The sequence below is a fragment of the Opisthocomus hoazin genome, chromosome 2 (genome assembly GCF_030867145.1).
Source record: "Opisthocomus hoazin isolate bOpiHoa1 chromosome 2, bOpiHoa1.hap1, whole genome shotgun sequence".
NCBI lineage: Eukaryota > Metazoa > Chordata > Aves > Opisthocomiformes > Opisthocomidae > Opisthocomus > Opisthocomus hoazin.
In genome coordinates this window covers 69,111,566-69,131,984 of record NC_134415.1, presented here as the reverse complement: position 1 = coordinate 69,131,984, position 20,419 = coordinate 69,111,566, and the positions used below count along the sequence as shown (strand labels likewise).

Below are 20,419 nucleotides of genomic sequence, written 5' to 3'. Positions count from 1 at the left end.
GAAAATAATTTGTGGGCTTTACTCCAAAACATTGCAGGAAGTAAGAGGAAATGTCCTTCCAGTACAGAAGGATACCTCATCTATGTGAAAATTCTTCCATGTGAAACTCCAAATTGAGAGAGCTAGAAGAAAGAAGTGCTGCCCACCTTGCTTGTTAGCTTCTCTTCGCAGTTACTGTAAAGAGAAAGGAAAAGGACAGCTGGAGCAGGAAACATGTGCCTTTTATTTGATTTGTTTGGGGCAAAGCGTTTCTAGCAGCCAGACACTGAGTTTTAACAGTGCAAAATTATCACAAAAGTCCTTTTACTTCCTTTTGTTAATGGTGACTGCAGTGATTTAGAGAGTACCTGGTGTGATACTATAAATACTAAATACATACAGTATAGCTTTATATATTGTAGTAGGACAAAAGGTTGGTATTCTTGAAGCGAGTTGAATCCTTGACCATTGTCAGAGCCATTATAGAGTCTATCAAAGGTAGGTTTTATCTGCTAGAAATTGATCTGCTTGGCATCATTACAAAGAAATACTAGCAGAGCTGTTTCATACATAAAGCCACAAGATAATGGTAGTAGGTTGGACAATATTTTTCATCATTAGTGCTAGACTTTTTTTAGGTAGAAGGCTAGAGGAGTGCTTGTCATCAGACAATGCTTCTCAGACACCCGACCTGCATTTCTGTTATTGAAATACATCCATACTGAATTTTATACATCATGTAAAATTACTTTTCAGATTTTTTTAAAAATAATAGTGCTGTTCTGTGTATTCCAAATATGATATGCTCCTTCGTTTTTCTTTTATGCGGCACAGGTTCAAAACTGCAATGTGATAGTAGCCCAGGGTTCAGTCTACAGTCTTTTCTGTGCTGTGTTTCCTTTTGTGATCCTCAAAACACGTTTGTGTTTAAGATCTGCAGACCTGGCGTTTTGATCTGAGCCTTAAGATGCTGGGGTGCCTGCTAATTTACCTTCAACTTCTTTTCCTGTCATGTACAGTTCATTGCACCCTCTTAAGTATTAGATTATCAACGTGGTATTTTTTTTAAAAATATCAATTAGTACTGCTAATTAAGGGAACTTAATTAATATGAACTTCCAGCATGCTAATGCTTTCTGGATAGGTACAGGTAATGATTATTCTTAACAACCAGGGAGAGCAGACCCACTGTTCAGGTATTTTCCATTGGTAACTCTTGGTGTGAGGGGAAAGGGAGAGATTACATGTTACTCCCCAGCCTAACAGTTGAGACATTGACTTCGGAGAGGGATTAAATGGAAACTGGATCACAATGAGTGTTTCAATATTCTATTCAATGATTACTGTATGTAAAGTACATGTCTTCATGCATGGATGCTCTCTGCTTGTCTTCTTTTCTCATTAAATATTTGAGAAGTGTTTGGAAGGCAGCATTCCTTCAGCAGGAGGGAGAGACAGTGATTCTGTCTAGACTACTGCTTGGCTACTTAAGCTTGGTTTCTTGATCCCTCCCTGGGGAACGGGGAATGAAGTCTTTAGCTACTTCAGCTTACTCAGGTTGCAGTTTATTGGCCTTGGTGGGTCCTTGAAGATGTTTGCAGTTTAAGTTGAAGATGTCATAGATTATGTGGAATTTGTTAGGTCTTTTTTGTATGTCTTGTTTTCTAAGTGTGATAGGATGTCTGAAGAACTGCATTATCAATCCCCTTTTTTCTCCCCCTCCTCCAGGTGTGAGGCAGCTAGCCCACATATTCATCCTGTTGGATGGTGTAAAGAACATAAAAGAACTCTCATCACCCCGCCAGGTTTGTGTCTTACTATACATCTGAAAGATTTAAGGAGGTTATAGTCAGCTAGCAGCATTAAAACTTACAATAAGCTTATTGTTACCTCTCCTGAATTTTTCTTTCTGTAATTAAGAATTGGTATTTGGGGAGTTCTACATTTTTTGCAGAACATAATATATTGAAAGTAGTGTGTTCATTAGTATGAAATACAAGACAACCACTGTTTTTCAGGACTGTTGTGTATAGCTGCATGATCTAAATGCCCTGCTGCAGAAACTGCCATCTGTGGTCTGAGAACATGGAAAATTTTAAGAGGTTAAAACCAACTTTTGACAGAAATTCCAATAGCCAGCAATCTTGAAAAGTTGTAAGCAATGTGTCTGTCAGGAGGTTAATTATATAATTCAGTGAAATCCCTTTTAAGACAAATCAGAATTGGTTTCATTCCATTGTAAATTATGAATCATGATGTTTAAACTTCAAATTAAACTTCTAGTGCAGATTAAAGGTGAAGGACAGGCACTGCCTTTTCTTGAAGAGGAAAGCTGGTGTTGTGTTTCTTGCATAAGGTGTTGGTAAACATGACAGTTTCTCAGAAAGGCAACATCTTCTTTGATCATGTCTGTAAATTATTCCTATAGTAAATGTCCAGGCTATTTTTTTAGAAATTTAGTTAACAAAAATTCACCAGAAGAATAGCAGGTTCAGGTGTGCTTTGCTGTGGTACAAAACTATCACTGATTAGATTGTGTTTGCCAGTAAATTACTGTTAATAAAATGCAGGATTAGGCTTATAATACTTGAATGAATTTCTTGAATTATGTGGACAGATTTTTCCAGTCCACATTGTTTACATTCTTCTGTGCAAAGCAATTGTGACTTTTTCTGCTAGCTACTCAGTATTGTGTATGAGAAGATTGTTAGATTTTTTAGCCTACATGGTGAATGTGTCAGAGACAATTTAGAATAGCCTTTCTTGTAATTATTTTATAAATCTGAAGCATAAATCAGAACAGTATTATAAAAGTGTGGGGCATTCTGTAAATTAGACATTGATTTTGGTTTTTTGCATTGCAAAGTTTAATTTTGCTCATATTTCTTCTGTGCCAGATTATCCACATGCTAAGCATTTTTCTTGGGAGAAGTATTTGGAAGAAACCAGTTCATTACCTGCACCTGCAAGGGCTTTTAAAGTGGTGAGAAAATGCCTATATTTTTTTCATGCTATAATTGCATTGGATTAATTATTTTAAGAAGAGAATGCATATATGGTGTTCCTATGTTTCCAAATGTATCCAATTAATTAGTTGCATCATAGGTGATTTATTTTTATGCAAGTTTGCAGTTCACTGTTAGAAATCAGATAATTATTATTATAAATTATTATTGCTTTATTATTTTAATCATTATAAATGGGATTAAATGCTACAAAATATTACTAATGAATGTAATTTACTATGGGAAATTACTGCCTAGTTATTAGAAATAATGAGATAGTTACTGAATTATCATAACATATTTTGAATATATGTATTTCTATCTATACATTTTAAATTGCCGAATAAATACAATGAGAATGTAACAATGATTGTAGGAGGTCCATCTGGTTGCCTGTCTAGTCCATTGTCTCTGGCAGTAGCCAACAGAGAGTTTGTGTTTAATATCCTTTGGTAGATGACTTTGACTTCTTCTGCTTTTTGTCTGCATCCACAGGCAGCTCCCTAGCTTGATGATGGTGTTTGTGGGCAACATCCTTTTCTCTGAGCTTAGTACTAGATAGTTTCTTTCAGTCACACCCATCTTTCTGGAGCGCTTAGGATCTCAGCCAGGAAGGTGGTCAGGTCAGTAATGCAGAACGGATTGCTGTTAGGGGCCAGCATCAGCTGCCCGGTAGCTCCCAGCCCCTTGTCTCCCAGCGTGCTGAAGCTGGTTTGCCTCAGCTTTTCAGATTAGGGTCACTAATTCTGAATAACACTTCGCTAAGAGCTGGATTAACAAAAGCAGAAATATTCCTGACCTGCAGTTTATCACCCCAAAATGCGTCTGGTTTGAGAACGTGTCTCAATCTTATGTTCTCAGCAATAATACTTGGAGCAAGGATTAGGAAGGTGTTTGGTTATATCTGAGAGGTATAGTCCTTGGCAAAACAGTGGAAGGCTGTGACCTTGACTACATCAAGCTAAAAGCAAACGTTTTCTTTTTCTCTCAGAGCATCCATGTTTTAGTTTCTTCTGCTGGGGTTCAGGGAACAGCCACTCCGCAGGGCTCGGCAGTGGGGATGCCCCACCAGTGGCCCATGGGGTCCTCCAGGCAGCAAGGTCCTTCTGGCTGTATCTGCATGGAGAAACCAAACAGGACATGCTACAGGTGTCTAGGCGTTGACAGCATTAAAAGGGGAGAGCGCTAGCTGGCCTGGCTCAGCACACTTCCAGAAACCATACTAGCAGAGAGCGCCTGGGGATGGTGTAGGTCCCAAAAGGTAGCTTAGGCAAGGCCATCTGGCTCTGAGGATGGAGGGGAAGGAGAGCTTGGGGGAGGGGGGGTCAGCTGTGCTCTGTCTTTTAGTTTCACACCCAGAGAAAATCACCTCCCTGCTTTCTGTACTAATATAATGGTAACCATATTCATGCTAATTGTGATAAACAATAAAAAAGCAGATTTAATGGGAATAAAATGCTGTGTGTTGGAGTTTGGGTGAAGTCTTCCTGAGACAGTCACAGTATTTTATATTGCATTATGAGGAAAAATAGAGTTCTTAACCTGCAGGTGAGGAAAAAGCACCAATGTTGTAGAAAGTCTTAGAGGGACAGATAGCTATTTTTCTAGAAATCTAGAATAAAAAACCATAACGTGTCATGTACATATGTTCCTTTAAAATGAAAAAGAATTTTTGCTTTAGACTTCATAGCTCTAGATGGATAAGATAAAATCTGATACTCCTAACAAAGGCACCTTTTTTTGCCAGAATAGTATTACAAAACAGGTATTTGGTCCTGTTTGTTCTGGGTGAGTATTTATGGTTATACCATGGATTAGTTATGTTTTCAGTGGGAGACTGAAAAACAGTTTTATTCATAAAGTGAAAACACATACTAAAAAAACACAAATATGTTTCCTGTAGACAATTTCATAGACGTTTCAGACTGCTGGTATGTAATACTTCATTCAGTACTGCATTGAAACAGTTGGCCAAAATCTCTGGGAAAACTTCTCTAGAGAATTTAGGAAAAAACCCAAATGATTTAAAGTCAAGAACCTCACTTACTTGCTTGGATGGCTTGACTCCAGTTCATTCCAGGAGAACCTGGAGTCCCAAAGTAATTACTTTATTTCTCTAGTTTAATAACACTGGTTTGAATGATGTGTTTATGCTTGGATTTGTTGGAGGGGGAGGGCAGATCTGAGAAAATGAAGGCAGAACATTTGCTATGTGTTTTACGTACTTAACAATTGTGTGATATTTTTGAGGTTTTCTTCTGTTTCACATAATGTTGTTCATCTGTTCTAGAAACCTTCTCATGGCTTTCAGAAAAACATGAAACTTGAAGTGGTTGACAAGAGAAATCCAGTATTTATCAGAGTAGCAACCATTGTAGATACTGATGACTATAGAATAAAAGTAAGTTTCTCTGTCATACTGTACTATCCTGCTTAAGTGACTGATAAGTACTTTGTAAAATCAAAATCTTGTAGAATTAAGCACAGGAAGAAATGAGTCACATTGCAGTCTCCTGCTAAGCTTTTGCTCATCGTGTTCACTGATTAATATGCGTATAATTCCTTTGGAAGGGGTTGTTTTGCTATCCTCTTAGTAACATTTGCTGACGTAGGTAATTAGAGAGCAGAGTTGAATATGTTGGAAAATTGCTTTGGGAATAGATGATACCAGACAGTTGTCTATTCTATCAAGAAATGTGATTATTTCATATCAAGTGTCGAAGGGCTGCTGTGGTATTTGTATTAGGGCCAGTAAAATATATGGCCTGGGTTAATTGAATCTGTCTCTATAAACTTTCAGGGAGAGGAGAGAGATAAAAGTGAGATACAAAAAGATAACCCTTATCTCTTGTGCCATGTCATTGACTTCTGCAATTCTGAACTTTATATTAATTACGGACTTTAGATTGGATTAATCTCAGATAACGTATTTTTAAGAAATTGCAGTTTTCCAGAAGTTGTATAATTGAATTATTTTTCTTTTATTGTACAAAACCAGTTTACGTTCTGAAGCCCTTAACTGTTAGAAAGAGCTAGCATATTCCAGATACCCCGTTAGATGGATATAAAGATATTTGTGTTTGCGGTTTGTACAGATTTTTTTATGCATACCTGGTAATTCAAGCAGGAAACGCAGCTGACATTTCATTTTGAATGTGAATTAACTGGTGGTAGGGAGTCATCAGAAAGAGTATCTTCACACCTACACATTTTCTGTGTAAGCTTTAAGTTGGTTGTGCAAAAAGAAAACCCAAAACACAACAAAAAACCCTCTCCAGTCAAATTTGTTAAAATGACAGGATTTGTAACTTCTAGCATGGCAATTTGACTCTGTAGCACATGTTGAAAGAGCTCTGTTTGTATGTATCTGTGTATCCGCACACCTGCAGGAGAGATCTGAGCTATTTACTAGTACAGAGGTCAGGTAAGATTTGAAGATACTTGTCTTTTGCCTGAAAAAAATGCATGTATAGCCCATACTAGTGGCTTTCTGGGAAGTCACAGACTTCATTTTCTCTTCAGTTTCAACTCCTTATCCTGTATAGTCTGACTTCAGTAAAATTTTTACTTGTATGTTGAGGGTTTTTTTGGTTTTTATGGATAAATGCCATTTTTTTGCTTTGCTTACTGCTCTGCTATTCTTAAATCCTGTTCAAACAGGATATGAAAAAAATGTTTGGATTTGGGGTTTTTTGAGAGAGAAAAAAGGCAGAAATTCATGCTTCATTTAAGTGATAATGTGAGAACTAAACTTGTCCTGCTTTATTTCTGGGATTTGAGCCTGATGATGCAAGACATAGTAAACAACCAAATGATACCTCTGTCTTTACTGCAGTGAGAGTATGCCTGGTCCAGAATGTATGTGCATTTTCTGTGTAACATCAGTAGTTCTCTCAAAGTGACTTCTCTAATGGACATATCATTTTCAGAGATTACTTAGGGAAACTGATTTTATAGAGAATTTTTCGATCTAAAATGTATTCTTCTCCTTTTTCATTTTAGGTCCATTTTGATGGCTGGGATAGTATTTATGATTATTGGACTGATGTAGATAGCCCTGATATCCATCCTGCAGGCTGGTGTACAAAAACCGGACACCCTCTTCAGCCCCCACTTAGTAAGAGAAATCACGCTGTAATGTAATGATGTTAAAAGGCATGTGTACTCTGCGATCTTTTTCCCTGCCAGTGCCATCCCAGGAAAAGTAGCAACTAGGATATGCAAAATAGTGTAAATGTGACATTTAGTGCAAAATCAACAGTCAGTAATTAATCACTTTTTAGTAGATAGCTTTATCAACCCTTACCATAATGGAAATAGACTGTTTCTCTGTATACATGAGAACCACAGCCAAAACCAAAGATCTGTTGTATAAAATCCTGGCCCTCTTGAAGCCAGTGGTGAAACTTCTGTGGCACTCAGTAGGGATAGGGCATCACTCTTAATATCTTCTGTCCACATCCTCTTGGAGGTAAGTGTGCTTTTCAGCTCGAAGGAGTCCAGACTGAGAAGAAGTGGGAGGTTGGTCAAATATGAGACTGAAGTTTGACAGGAGAGGAGACTTTTGTGGTAAAGATATCCCTGGCGACACTGTTGTGTGTCTGGATAATGGTAGTGAAATCACTTTAGCCAGACTTTGAACAGATGATTTTTAATTGAGTGCTCTTCTCTGGGGCTGTTTTATGTTGTGACTCTGAGGTATGCTTTGCAAAAGTGCTGAGTGTTCACAGCTGTAACTGAGATCAGAAAGAGCTGTGCTTGGAAAATGAGAAAAGCTGAGCAATGCCAAGTACTCTGAAAAAACTAAATGTGAAATAACTGGGATAAGACACACATAGATTGTGTGAACGTGTTACCTGAAAATCTCAGTACCTCAATTCAGTGTCTCTGAAATGTCAAGAAGAAACGCTTCCTATCACGAGCGTGATCAGAGTACATTCATCAGTTTTCTGAGCACTCCAGTGGTACAGTGATGACTGCCTGTTAGGAAGTTAATCATTCTGCCTTCAAAGCAGAGTCTGAATAGAGTGCCATAAGTGCCAAAGCGCAAAGTGAATAATGAGGGGAAGACAGGGTGCTGCATATCTGCTTCTTAAACCGAGATGTGCATCCTGTGTGCTGAAAGAAGGAACAGTCCAGTGGGAAAAAGTAGCCTATGGCCACTTAAATAAAAATTGCAATATATGGTAAAAGAGTTGAACAAGGTTGTGACATTTCTGTTACCTAAGACTGAAAAAAAGAATATACTCCCATCTAGGTTAAGATTTAAAATAAAAAAGTTCATTTTGGTGGAGACATGAAATGAAACAAAATACAGACTCCCATCAGATACAAGACATGATCTCGTCTAGGTGGTGGCATAGGAGGCACTGTTCATCTGTTTTAGCATGTGGCTGGTGAAAGTGGCTTTTTGATACTAGTTAAGCTATAAAAATGAAGATGGACAATGTAACAGGAGGGAAAGCGACTGTCCATTAAATAGAAAAAGAGTAATTAAGTGCACAAATACTATTAAAATATGATTATTACTGAATAATGTATTCCTGCAACAATATGACTTTGTGTTATTACCATAGAGTATGGTATAGCATACTATAAAAATTTTAATTGCAAGTAAGTTAAAGTTTATTTTGTGTTTTGTGGAGGGGTTTCAGAAGGAGGGAACAAAATAGTTTGCAAGACAGTGTTTTTTTGTCAGTCAGTAAGACAGTCCTTCTAATGATGCAATCAAGATCCCTGTCTTTAACATCAGAAGCTTTGTGTGAATGCTGTGTGATGTTAGCAATATTAATCTAGACCAGTCATCATAATGGTCTTATGCTCCCGATATTTATGTATTCACAGTGTTTTCTCTTAAGGTGTAGTGAAGTCATAGTGATGCATTATGACCATTTTGATAGCAGTTAAAGAATTGAGCCGTATATTGTTGTTGATTTTAATATTTTCACAGTGACTCAAGCAGCAGCTTCTTGCATAAATATTGACAGCCAGTTGCAGCTCTTTTAAATTACATTTTTAGAGAGTTTGAATTTTTTAAGGGAAGAGAGAACATTTGTAGGGAGCTAGTTTTTGCAAAACCAGAGCATCAGAGAGGCAGGACTTCTCTTTACAGAAGTGTCCCTGTTTTAAGTTAACTTTTCCTCTGAGTCAACTTGCTATGTTGCAGGCATCAATTTTACATAAAGGTAGAAGAGATAAAATTTTCTGTTCTCTCATCCATTACACCATTTTAAAGACTGTAGAAGCCTGTGGACTTCAGCGCAGTCATAACTGTACATAATAATTCTCCATCTTTCCTTATCCATCTGCAAGCAAGAATCTGTCTTTCTTCTAGGAAAATTTATTTAAATAGACCATTTTATGTCAATATTGTTATCTGTAGGAGGAGATACAAGTTCATGTACTTTGCAAGTAAAACCAGTACCAGAGAGACAGTGCATGGTTGCAGATGTGCAGGAGGTGTTCTCAGTCTCATATACTGGAGTGGGTCTGTGTCTCACTTGCTATGAAACTATGGATTATTCACTGTGTTTGCTTGAGTGTCAAAGCTAATTTTGACAGCTACATGCTTTCATGTCTCTGCAGACATTATTGTTACAGGTTGCTGAAAATCAGACAGACACATCAATTCAGATAGGTAAAAATGTCAAAAATCTCCTGATGGCCTGTTCTTTTTGGTAGCATTTTCAGCCTTTGTTTTCACATCTTGTTCACTGGAAAATGAGCTGAAAATGGAGAAGGTCAATACCCATTACAAACAGATCCCTGTCTTCAGGAACAGGCAGGTAACTTACTTTGCGCTGTTGCAAAACAGCCAGGTTCCAACTGCCTGTAGTTAATAGGAGATAAATTTGAAGTAATACAGTTCCTCCAAGATGTGCATTCTTTGTATAGATTTAGCTCTCTTGTAGAGATTTACTCACACAGAAAAATACTATTTCTCTAGTGGATTAGGTTGTTTGAACCTCCATCATGCTTTTGCAGAATGCAATTTTGAAGTACTTTAAAATTAGGTTTTGTTTTTTATTTCTCCTTCATTTTTATTATGATACTCTGGTATTCCTGCATATTTATATAATTTGTAAAATGTTAGATACTATTTTTAATCTCATATGTAATTTCCCCTGACATGCAGGTCCCTTGGAACTGGTAGAAGCTTTAGAGCATGGGGTCTGTCCCACAGCAGGATGTAAAGGAGTTGGGCACATTAAAAGAGCAAGACATATTGGCCATCATAGGTATGTGCTATGAAACTGGAATTTTATTCTTTCAATTGAGTGATATATGCACATGGGTTTTTTTAATTGTTGCTCACAAGAAAACAGATTCAAGAGGGGAAAAAAAAAAAGTTGTAAACCTAAATATGCAATGATTTCCGTTGCCATGGTGAGCATGCTGAAGTAAACATTAGTAGTCTGTAACTCCATTTCACCAGGGTGTGCCGAGATAAGATTTGTTGAACATCATTTTTGGTCAAAATTGATAGATTCAGCTACTCTGTATTTTGTTCCTATGAGGATTCCTTGGCTTGCTGTTTGGATTGCAAAATGTTACACGCAGATATGTGTAGGGAAATAACTTTTAAACCTTTTGAAATATGAGGACAGTAATTTTGTTACAAGAATGGATGTTTGGTTGCTTGGTTGGTAGGGGTAAGGATTTGCTTGTTGGCTTGGAAAAATGCTACAAAGAAAATTTGGATTGACATATTCCCAAATGACAACCTGAACAACTTGCTGTTTGTACGTAGTGTTTCTAAAGATGCATTCGTTGAACACCTTCTGAGATATAATACAGAGATGTGGACATTCCAAGCTGTCCTACGGGAGACTTGACATAGGGAGAGCAGTAGCATGGGAGAGTGGAATGGGGGACAGAGAGAGCATGACAAAGTAAATGGGAAACATCTGCTAAGTCAAAATTTTATTATTTTAAAAATATTTACAGTATGAGGTGAATCCCGAATATTTCAGTAAGGGATATGCAGTTAATATAACATGTTAAGTTCAGAGTTAAGTATCATAAATATCATCCTGATACCTTTTTGCAAATTAGACCTTCCAGAGGTTTGCTTGGAATTTTTCCATTACACAGTCACACAATCCTCACTTCGTGCTTTCTCCTCTCATATGGTTAGAGGATTTCTCTTTGGTTATTTGTCTATTGATGTTTTTTAAGTATATTATTAAACTACCATGACCCGAGAGTTAGCTCTGCCATCTTTTCATGGTGTTGATGGGAGAGTTATATCCTGTGGGCTACAATTATGCTACAAGGCTTTGATGGCGTATCAGCACTGACTGAAGTCCTGACTCGACCCTAACCAAAATACCTGCCAGCAAAACTCACTGTGTTGTTCCGTATTTAGTGTGTAAAAGGCATCTTGTGCTGCAATAAGTTCTTTGCTATCTACAGCAGAGGCATTGTGTTTGTGTCGTTAGGAGGCAGAAGAACTCCCGATGGTGGTATGAGCTTTACCTCCAGGAAGGGACGTGTGCTCCAGTGACAAAACCTCTTGCAGCATGAACTGTGGTGGCGTTGTCATGACACAGTATGACGTATTGCTGTCTTTCAGATTATTCTCACCCTTCTCCTTTTGTCTTTTTCTGTCCTTATTCTTTTTGGGTTGTTTTTTTTTTTTTTTTCCAGTTTTTCCACCTTCCTGATTGAGAAGCTTTGTTGCACTCAGTCAGCAGGACAACTCCTTAAACAGTCAAGTTAGTACTTAAGAGGTTACCATCCATCAGTTAGCATATGGTAACCTACCGCATTCATGTTCTTAGTCCACTACAAGTGTGAAGTAAACTAGACTTGCCTAAAAAGTTTCCTGGCTGCTTAGCTGAAACCCATTTTATTTCATATTCCAGTACACTGAGTCTTGTATGATTTATTAATGCACCTCATCTGTAAGGCAGTAACTTCCAATTCAGAATATTATCTTCCTTACTTAGCATGTGCTATCTCAATTATTTAGAGTCAGGTGAACATACCCATTCTTAGCCCAAGGCTGAAACTTAAAAAAAAAAAAAAAAAAAAAAAAAGAAAAAGAAACCGTAAGTGAATGTGTCAGAAAAGTTTTTAATTTATGATCTCTTTAAATAAATGTTGGCACTGAAACTTCTAATGTTTCACAGGGAAAGAGTGAGTAAGAGCTATATGTCTAGTTAGTTCATGTAGCCTTTGCTTTTGCAACTAGATTTTCCATGATATTTAGAGTTGTACTTACTCATCCTGAATATTATGAAAAGAAATAAACTCATGGCAATTTATTGTGTTTTATTTTTACAACAGTCTTAGCAATCATATTATTTTCACATTAACTGATAGTTTTAGGGAATAAAAATATAACCAAAGAGAGTTTATTGATCACAAGACAGGTATTTGCTGTTTCACAGCAGATAAATTAAAACCGTTAAGTATCTTACTCACTAACTATATTGGTTTGCCCTCTGTGCTGGTATTGAAGTCTTTTTCATGAGCGTTTCTGAGGAAAATAATGAGTTTTGTTATTTACCTGGAGTCTACAGACTTGAGGGTCCAGGTCACCCCAAAAATTCTAACATTGTATCATCACTTTTTTTCTGAATTAACAAAGACATTTTGAAATTGGTATAATTATCCACATCAGGTAGCAGTCCCTTAGCTCTTTTATCTTGGCAACCTTGAAATGTATTTAACCATGCTTATCTTTTTTTTCATGATGAGGTACAATGTCTGTCTACAGCATAAATGCCTGTGTGCATAAAAGATAATTTAAAATGCTAAGTAATTCTGAAATAATTTTGAGAGCTTGTTCCTTAGGAACTAGATGAAAGCCTTGGTGATTAATTATGTGGTGGAGTTAAAGCATTTATTTTTTGAAAAACTTGATGTTAATAGGGACTTGGTATCTGTCACCAGTTGATGTAGGATTTTGTGCTGTGTGGCTGAAACTGAGACTGATGTGCAGGTTGGCAGCACTATGCAGATCACCTGTGTATTTATCATTGAATTGCATGCTCTCTGTTTAATGCATGTAATAATTTTCAAGTTCAAGCAATAATGGAAAGCGGTCAGTTGTAAACCGGTCATTAGTGTTTTGGGTCAACTCCCCATGAATAAAGATTTTTAGAAGAAACTTTACATGTGTTATGTCTAAGTTGGAAGTGAACTGAATGTGCTGTGATGGAGACTGTGTTGTAAGAGAAGTGCAGCGCAGAAACACGGGGACGTCAGCTCAACAGGAGGTCGCATCTATTGGTTCAGTGTCTGCTGAAGTAGTTCTTTTCTGATTTTGATGCAGTTTTCAAGTTTCATTTTATCTTTTATGTAATGTCTTTGGCCCCAGCCAAATCCATTATAAGCTACTCTTGAGTCAGGTTTAGACTGTTGAAGCAGCTTTCTCCTAAGAAAAGAATGCTTTGATGATAAACATGCATTGTAAATTGTGAAAGAGAATGTTTGCATCACTTGTTTCCAGACTAGTTAAAAATCTTTTCATAAAGTCAACTGAAGTAAAGACATTGCTTAACAAAAGTCCAGCAGGAAAAAAGAATACATCCCCCAGATACTGTCAGGGCTTTTTTGCTGGAGATTTGTTACAAATCACGTATTACTACCAGCAGATGCAGTCATCTGGACATAGGCTGCTCTAGATAAAGTCTAATCTATCAGTTAGTCCGATATGTTTGTTTAACCCATCAAGGAAGATTGCTTACTAATCACATATCACTACCAGCAGATGTGGTCATCTGGACGTAGGCTGCTCTAGATAAAGTCTAATCTATCAGTTAGTCCTCTATTTGTTTAACCCATCAAGGAAGATAGTTTGAGCAAATCCTGGTGATTTTTCCTGGAGCTGTCGTACAACCTCATGCCCTGGCAGTGCTTGGCAGTAGCCTACACCTGAAGGGCAATGAGGAGCTGGGGTTGATAGCATTTCCAACCAGTACAGCTAAACAAGGAGACTTCTCTGTGGCTTCATACAGGTTTGCAAAATATTCCAGGCAGTCACAAAGACTAATAATCTGTATTTAAAAATACTTCAACATTAACTTTCTTTTACCAAACAGAGTACCACCCTACTTCTTCAGGTTAAGAAAGAATCCTGACTTATGTTTCCTGCTAATGTTGGGTGTGCTGAAGCCGAGTAATCCAGCTGGACTCTGTGCTTCAGAAAATTTGCATACCACTAGAAGACAGGAGCATCTCCAGATGTCTGGAGAAGACGAAAGTCCATGCCCACCCATCAGTAGCCCAGTTTTATCCTACTACCCTTGAACATTAGAAGGAAAAAAGTGTGTGTGTGACCCTATCGAGAGATAGATCTTGAGAGTGATAGAAGAGCAGTTGCAAAATAACCACAAATGGGATGTGCTACCTTGACACTTCTGTTCCATTTAACACTTCTGGAAAGCGCTGATTATGTAAAACCTCTGTTGACTTGAAAATCCCAGGCCTGTGATCCCGGCAATCTTCAGAATGGTATACAGGAAATAGTAATTGGTGCACTGGGTTTTTCCTTTATCGAACTTTCCTGATTCGATAAAAACAGACGCTTATTTTCATGCTCAGTTTTTACTCTGCCTGTGCAGGACTCTGGAAACAGCGGCTCCCATTCCCCAGAGAACTGCTTTACAGACACGTGTGTTGCCAGTCACTATGCTGCCACTTCAGTAGGATGCAAAGCGTACAGCAGATGCCTAATTGCTGTGCTATGTTGATCCTTGATTACTCTCCTGTACGGGGGGGGGTCGAGTGGTGTTAATGTGAAAATTTGTTTACTGAAACATGGGTTGAGGCTACTGAAGCAGCTCAGATGATAATTGAGTATCTTCGTGTTGGACTGGTTTAAAAGCTGTGAAGCAGCGCTGGTGGGTGTACGGCCCTGTCAGATGTGTAGCAGAGGTTTCAGATTGGGTGCCTGCTGCTGCTGCGTCCGCTTCTTGCCATGCTCCCTGTGCCTCTGGCAGGCCTTGGTACCCCCAAGTCAAGGACATCTGATCATTTTGGAAACTGGCTTCTGAACTTCTGCTGTTTTCAAAATAGTGTGCTAAGGCAAACTGCAAGCTGGGGCAGAAATCCACATTTAAGTTGACAGAAGAGTTAAAATTCCTAATTTAATATTAAATAACCTAAACATGAGGAGTTCTGAGCCCTTGAGATGAGTTGTCTCTAAAACTTGCAGTCCTGTATAAATCAAATTTTTCTACTGTGTAGGAACAACAAGATTAATTTTTTGTTCTTTGTAGTAGACAAGTTAAACTGAACCGAAGCCCCAAGGCAGTGAGATTCAGGAGGATTTACTGATTGATCTGAAGCCATGTAACTCATACACAGGTTCATTTGTGCTGTGTTTTGTTGAAACAAAGCTACCATTGGAAACCTTGAGGGTTCTTTTTGTTGCCCCACGTAATAGTAACATCAAAGGACTATCAAGGAGTTTTTATAAATTTATACAGCAACTCGAATGGTTAATTACAAAGAAAAACCTCATCTGAGTCTGGTGTTCTAAAGCATCATTAATATTATAACTATTGTTGACTGAAATTGTCATTCAACTTCTGTTTTTCCAGAAAATACCAAAGGAAAAGGCAGTGTATGAACAGGCAAGTTCTAATGAAGGACTGAATGTTGAGGCTTTTTCTTGTTTTTTAGTTAAAACATATTAATGGTGTTGGTAAACAGTAGACCTGCTGGAGATGAAATTGTATCGTCAGATTTCATTGCAGTGTAAGGCTTGTTTAATAATATACAACTGAAGTTAAATACCACATTGGTGTGTTTAGTTTTTCTTGGAGACAAGCCTCTAACTACTTAAAAACATTAAGTCTAAAAACACCCCTATGAGCATAGGAAGCCAAAAGAAGATTACATGCTTTGCCTTATAGCAACGGCAGAACTGAGATTAACCAATATATTCGTGAATTTCTGATAACTGTATTTCATCACAATGGTATGACTTTGCCACAGCAAGAACTTAAATCCCTCTAGCACTGGCTCCTTTAAACCTTTCTCTGAATAGAGGCCTGCATCTTTCATCTTGTAGTTCATTTGAAAGGGAAAAAAGACATCATTGTGATAGATGCAGCAATATAAAGAACTGAGAATATAGAACAACTTCCCCTCTTTCCTAGCGTTCCTCTTTTCTTCCCCGTCTTTCAGTTCATGTTTTTTTGTTCTTTTAAGACATCTGGCAGAGGCTAGTCCTAAAGCGGATGAAACCAGTAGATTAAAAAATAAATGTAAGTAGAGGTACATAAATAAATCTAAAATAGAATGCCAGATTCTGCTTAAGAGAAATTAAAAATAAAAGTTAAATGCTCCAAGTTAAATTTTTCTTTGTATATTCTGTTCCATGTCTTTAAAACATTTTAATTAACAAAAGAATACCCTATTTCAAGTGTAGTGCTTTAGAGTCCAGCCACCCATCTGGCTATATCTTATTCTGCTACATAAACTTCTGGTATGAAGGTTCTCATGGCAAAAAACTTTGGTGCCGGTGTCTCAGAGGAGGTGCTGGAATTACCACCCAGTTTCTCAGAAAAAGGCAAAGGTAACTGTCCTGTGCAGACCCTCTGGGTATGGATGGCTGTGTGTCCTTGAAAACATGGTATAGGCTGTTGTGGAACACCATCTGCTTGGAGTGGCCTTAAATAGGGATCTCATCTTGATTAGAAGAGCAGAAATCACATTCTGCTGGTGTGTTTTTCTTCCATCATTCAAGCTCATTACAGCTATACAGGGATTTAAAAAAAAAAAAAAAAGGTTGATACTGTCTTGTTTTCAAATGAACCAACTGACAAAGTTAGACATGCTGTTGGACTCCTGTGTCAATAACCCCCATAAGGACTGGCTGACTTGGTCTGTATAGCCTTAAGGAATTTTCACCTTTTATGCTAGTGCTGAGAGAAGTGTAAATTTCCACCAACTTTTTGTTTATGTCGGTAAGACCAAAATTAGATTACTAATATTGGTCCAGTCTCGTGATAGGAGCTGATTCATACAGACTGTGAATCCAAAGCTTCATTGGTAAAGGAAAAAGAGAATGTATAGCATATTATGAATAAAAGGCCTTTTTTTATTCTGTGTTTTGTAAAAACGAACATGACGATGAAATCTGTTGGTTTTCTTTTTAGTTTTTGTAATTTGGAGGTAGCAGGGCATATGGCTGGCAAGGTAGACTTGTTTGTATTAGGCAGTTCTGTTTGGAATTCATGCATGTAATAATCAGTGAAACAAATAAAGACTGCAGTAGTTTATGGAAAGGCAGATAGTTATATTCTTGAAAAAAACACAAACAAAACTCCAGGACACTTTTTTTTTTTGTTTTGCATTTTACCATGGTAGACGTCCTTGTAATACGGGTGAGCAAGAAAGCAGAATTTTAGATTATAGTGTCGTGGCTCATGAACCAGAAATAGAGCATTGTGTTTAGTACAGCCTCTCCTACATCTTAAATAGAGATTTGAAAACCGAGCATGTTGTTATTCACTCTTGTGGCATATATATGCCTTTCAGAATTTGGAATATTATCTTTGAAGTGCAAGTATATAGCCTGACTAATCAGCTGAACACTGCATTGCATTCTTCTAAAGACAAAATGCTGGCTCAGCCCAATGCGTTTTGTGTTGCTGTTCTTCCCTTTCCTGCCTCTTGTGGGAGGTATGAATTTCATATTTGTTAAAGTAATATTTACAAGTCATTATCAAAGCACAGTGTCAAATTCTCTTTTTCTTTAGTTGGAGTGTAGTGAAATAGGGAGTGTTGAATGACTGTAAAAATATCAATCTTTTAATGGAATAGCACACAATGGCGTTTGCAAAGATGGGGCATTCGCTGCAGTAAGAGGACGTGTGCCATTCCTCATACTGGGCCTGTGCAATGCAGCGTCTGTGTGAACATTGCGTAATAGAAACGCCCTCCTTTGCAGGAAAAATAACCATGGGAATATGACTTTGTTTGGAGAGAGGTCAGTGTAGTCAAAGGCACCCTGTATATTACGTATAAAACACCATTAAAGGTATGAGAGAGTAGGCTAAACATTCATCAAGCAATTTTCCACAATGTACGCTGTAATATAAATTAATGTAATTTGTGTTACATAAGTCGCTGTCAAAAAGAAATGTGAAAAACATTCAAGTTGAGGTTTTAATCAGTGGGTTTAACATTTTAAAATATGATGACTATTGCATTTTTTCTAATCATCTTTGTATTAATTGATTGCATCTTCTTGTAGAAAACTGGTCTCTGATGTCGTTTCATTTGAACTGAGTGGAGTCAGTAAAGTGTCTGAGAATAAGGAGGCATTTCTCTTCTTCAACTTGTAGTGCAGTCAGCTGCCCGTATTCGGAGATGAACTTGAACAAAGAAAGCCTCTTACCTGACCGCTTGAGTGGGGAGATGCCTGCAGCCGGTCCTGTCCCAAGAAACAGAAAAGTGGAAGCAAGTGAAAGATCCACCTCTCCTGTAATCAAGTAATTACAATTGAAACGATGTCCGTGACTGACAGTAGTACTTTATTTCAGTGCTCTACAACATAATTTGTAGTTGTGTGGCGGCTGAATGGTTTCAGAAAGGCCTGCCTATTTATCTGCATTTTCATTTACAGGGAAGAAGTGGTTTCATCAGTGCTTATTGAAAAGGTCACCCAGCTGTCAAAGACTGATACTGATTTTACTATGTATGATTTAACAAGAGTTCGGTTTCACTTTCAGTGTAACTATCTAGACTACTAAGTGGTTAACTGGAATTTAAAATGGATTGTTTGCCAGTTGATTTCACTTAAGAAAACGATTTATTTGTGTTTCTTTTGTTTGCTGGAGTGACCTTATTGACGTGACTGTAAATCAATGTTGCTCTTTGAAGAATAGCCACTGTGAATTCTGTTGCTGTTGTGGGAGTGGGGAATCAGATTGTTGGGAGTGAGTTTTGCAAGAACGATACTAAAGTCTGTAGCTGAAGCTTCTAGCTGGAGCACTGGGAAAAAGCAAAGGGATGTGATACCAAGATGGTGCTTTTCAGATGATAATTTTCTATCAGAAATTGTGGACACCAACTCCGGTGCTTATTTTGGGCTGTGGGGATACATAGATAATTTAAGAAGGAAAAGAAAAGGGAGACTTTCCATTCTTTTCAAGGGCTACATTAATGTAAATGTGAAAATGTGAATGTTCGTAGTCAAGATCGCCAGTTCCCGCTGTAATGACCACAATTTTTTAACGATGGTATTTTAAATTGCATTCTTGGAGACAGTTGCAGCTTCATGCTTTAAAAACCAAAATATTCAGCTGTCAAAGAGCGCTGACTGGTTCAATTGTTCTTAGAAGTGTAGGATTGTAGAAATCGGAAGTGACTTCATTACCCTCTGACAGGTAGCCCGAGTACTGGCCCAGTGAAGCCAGTAACAGTTTGAGAGCGGTGTTCTCTGTGGCAGGGAGTGTGTCAGGTGCTACTTTTTTTATTATTCTAAATGTTGGACTGCTGGACATTTTTAAAGGGTCCTGACTGCATAACAGTATATTGTGGAAGGGAGAAAAGGGATAGGAGGAAAATGATACTTCAAAGTTTTCTTGTGTTACAGATACTTGAAGTGGATAGCTTATTATCAAAAATAGCATTAGGCAAATTCTGTTCCTGTTGAATTGCCTAAAAGTTTTACCTTTGATTTCATGGGGAAGAGAGTTCTGTATTGTGATTTCTGAAAATCCCAGGTGTACAATTTCGTTGGTGGCAAGTAAGAAACTTCTGTGTATTTCTTAAAACAAACAAATGAAACCCTTGTATTTCAACAGTTACACTATTGACTCTTTACCCGTAGAGAAGAAAAGTTGAACAACTCCTCAGCTGCTCTCGGTTTTAACTATTTTGTTAATTTGTTTTAAACAGTGATAGAAAATGCCCCAGCCCTGGTCAAATCGGTATGAAATCTTCAGCTCACAATCGATCATCTGGGAAAACTGTATCAGAAACAACTAAGCAGGAAGATGCAGAAAGTGTATCTCCTTGCAAGAAGCCCCTGTTCTGTGATGTGAAAGAAAAGAAGGCACCTGGGTAACTATCAGTTCCTTTCAACGTTTGGGTTGTTTGGAGATGGTTGGTTCAAATTGCAGCTTAACAGACAATGCAGTACAGTGATTTGTCCAGGCAACTCTTGGAAGCAGTGGGGAAGGAGATGGAAGTTCTTCAGCTGTCTTATATTAGAAATAGGCAGGGGGGAAGGGAGTGTCACAGTGTGTTCAAGAAATAAGAAATGCATATTTCTTAATACTAGCGGAGAGGAAAGGAAAAATTCTACAAAACCAATAAATTATTGGAAGTTGGGATCCCTACCTCTGTGTACAAATATGTTATTGTACGTGTACAAATATGTACATATATTTAAAAATGAAAAGTAATTCCTCAACTCTCAGGATTTGGAATATCTTTTTGACAAAAAATTACATGAGAGAGTCTCC

At 37.7% G+C, this 20,419-nt stretch overlaps 1 protein-coding gene across 8 annotated transcripts in view; it reads left to right on the top strand.

Moving 5' to 3' along the window:
* Window positions 1-20,419, top strand: part of L3MBTL3 (L3MBTL histone methyl-lysine binding protein 3) — an 82,605-nt gene that overhangs the window by 45,755 nt on the left and 16,431 nt on the right. For all 8 annotated transcript variants that reach the window (XR_012763179.1, XM_075414069.1, XM_075414070.1 and 5 more), the window contains exons 12-18: window positions 1,708-1,784; window positions 2,877-2,962; window positions 5,275-5,385; window positions 6,987-7,101; window positions 10,120-10,222; window positions 18,293-18,439; window positions 19,851-20,015. Coding sequence is in view for 7 of the 8 variants with exons in the window: in XM_075414069.1 (XP_075270184.1) it covers window positions 1,708-1,784; window positions 2,877-2,962; window positions 5,275-5,385; window positions 6,987-7,101; window positions 10,120-10,222; window positions 18,293-18,439; window positions 19,851-20,015 (804 nt within the window). In the remaining variant the exon portion in view is untranslated. The remainder of the gene's footprint in view (window positions 1-1,707; window positions 1,785-2,876; window positions 2,963-5,274; window positions 5,386-6,986; window positions 7,102-10,119; window positions 10,223-18,292; window positions 18,440-19,850; window positions 20,016-20,419) is intronic.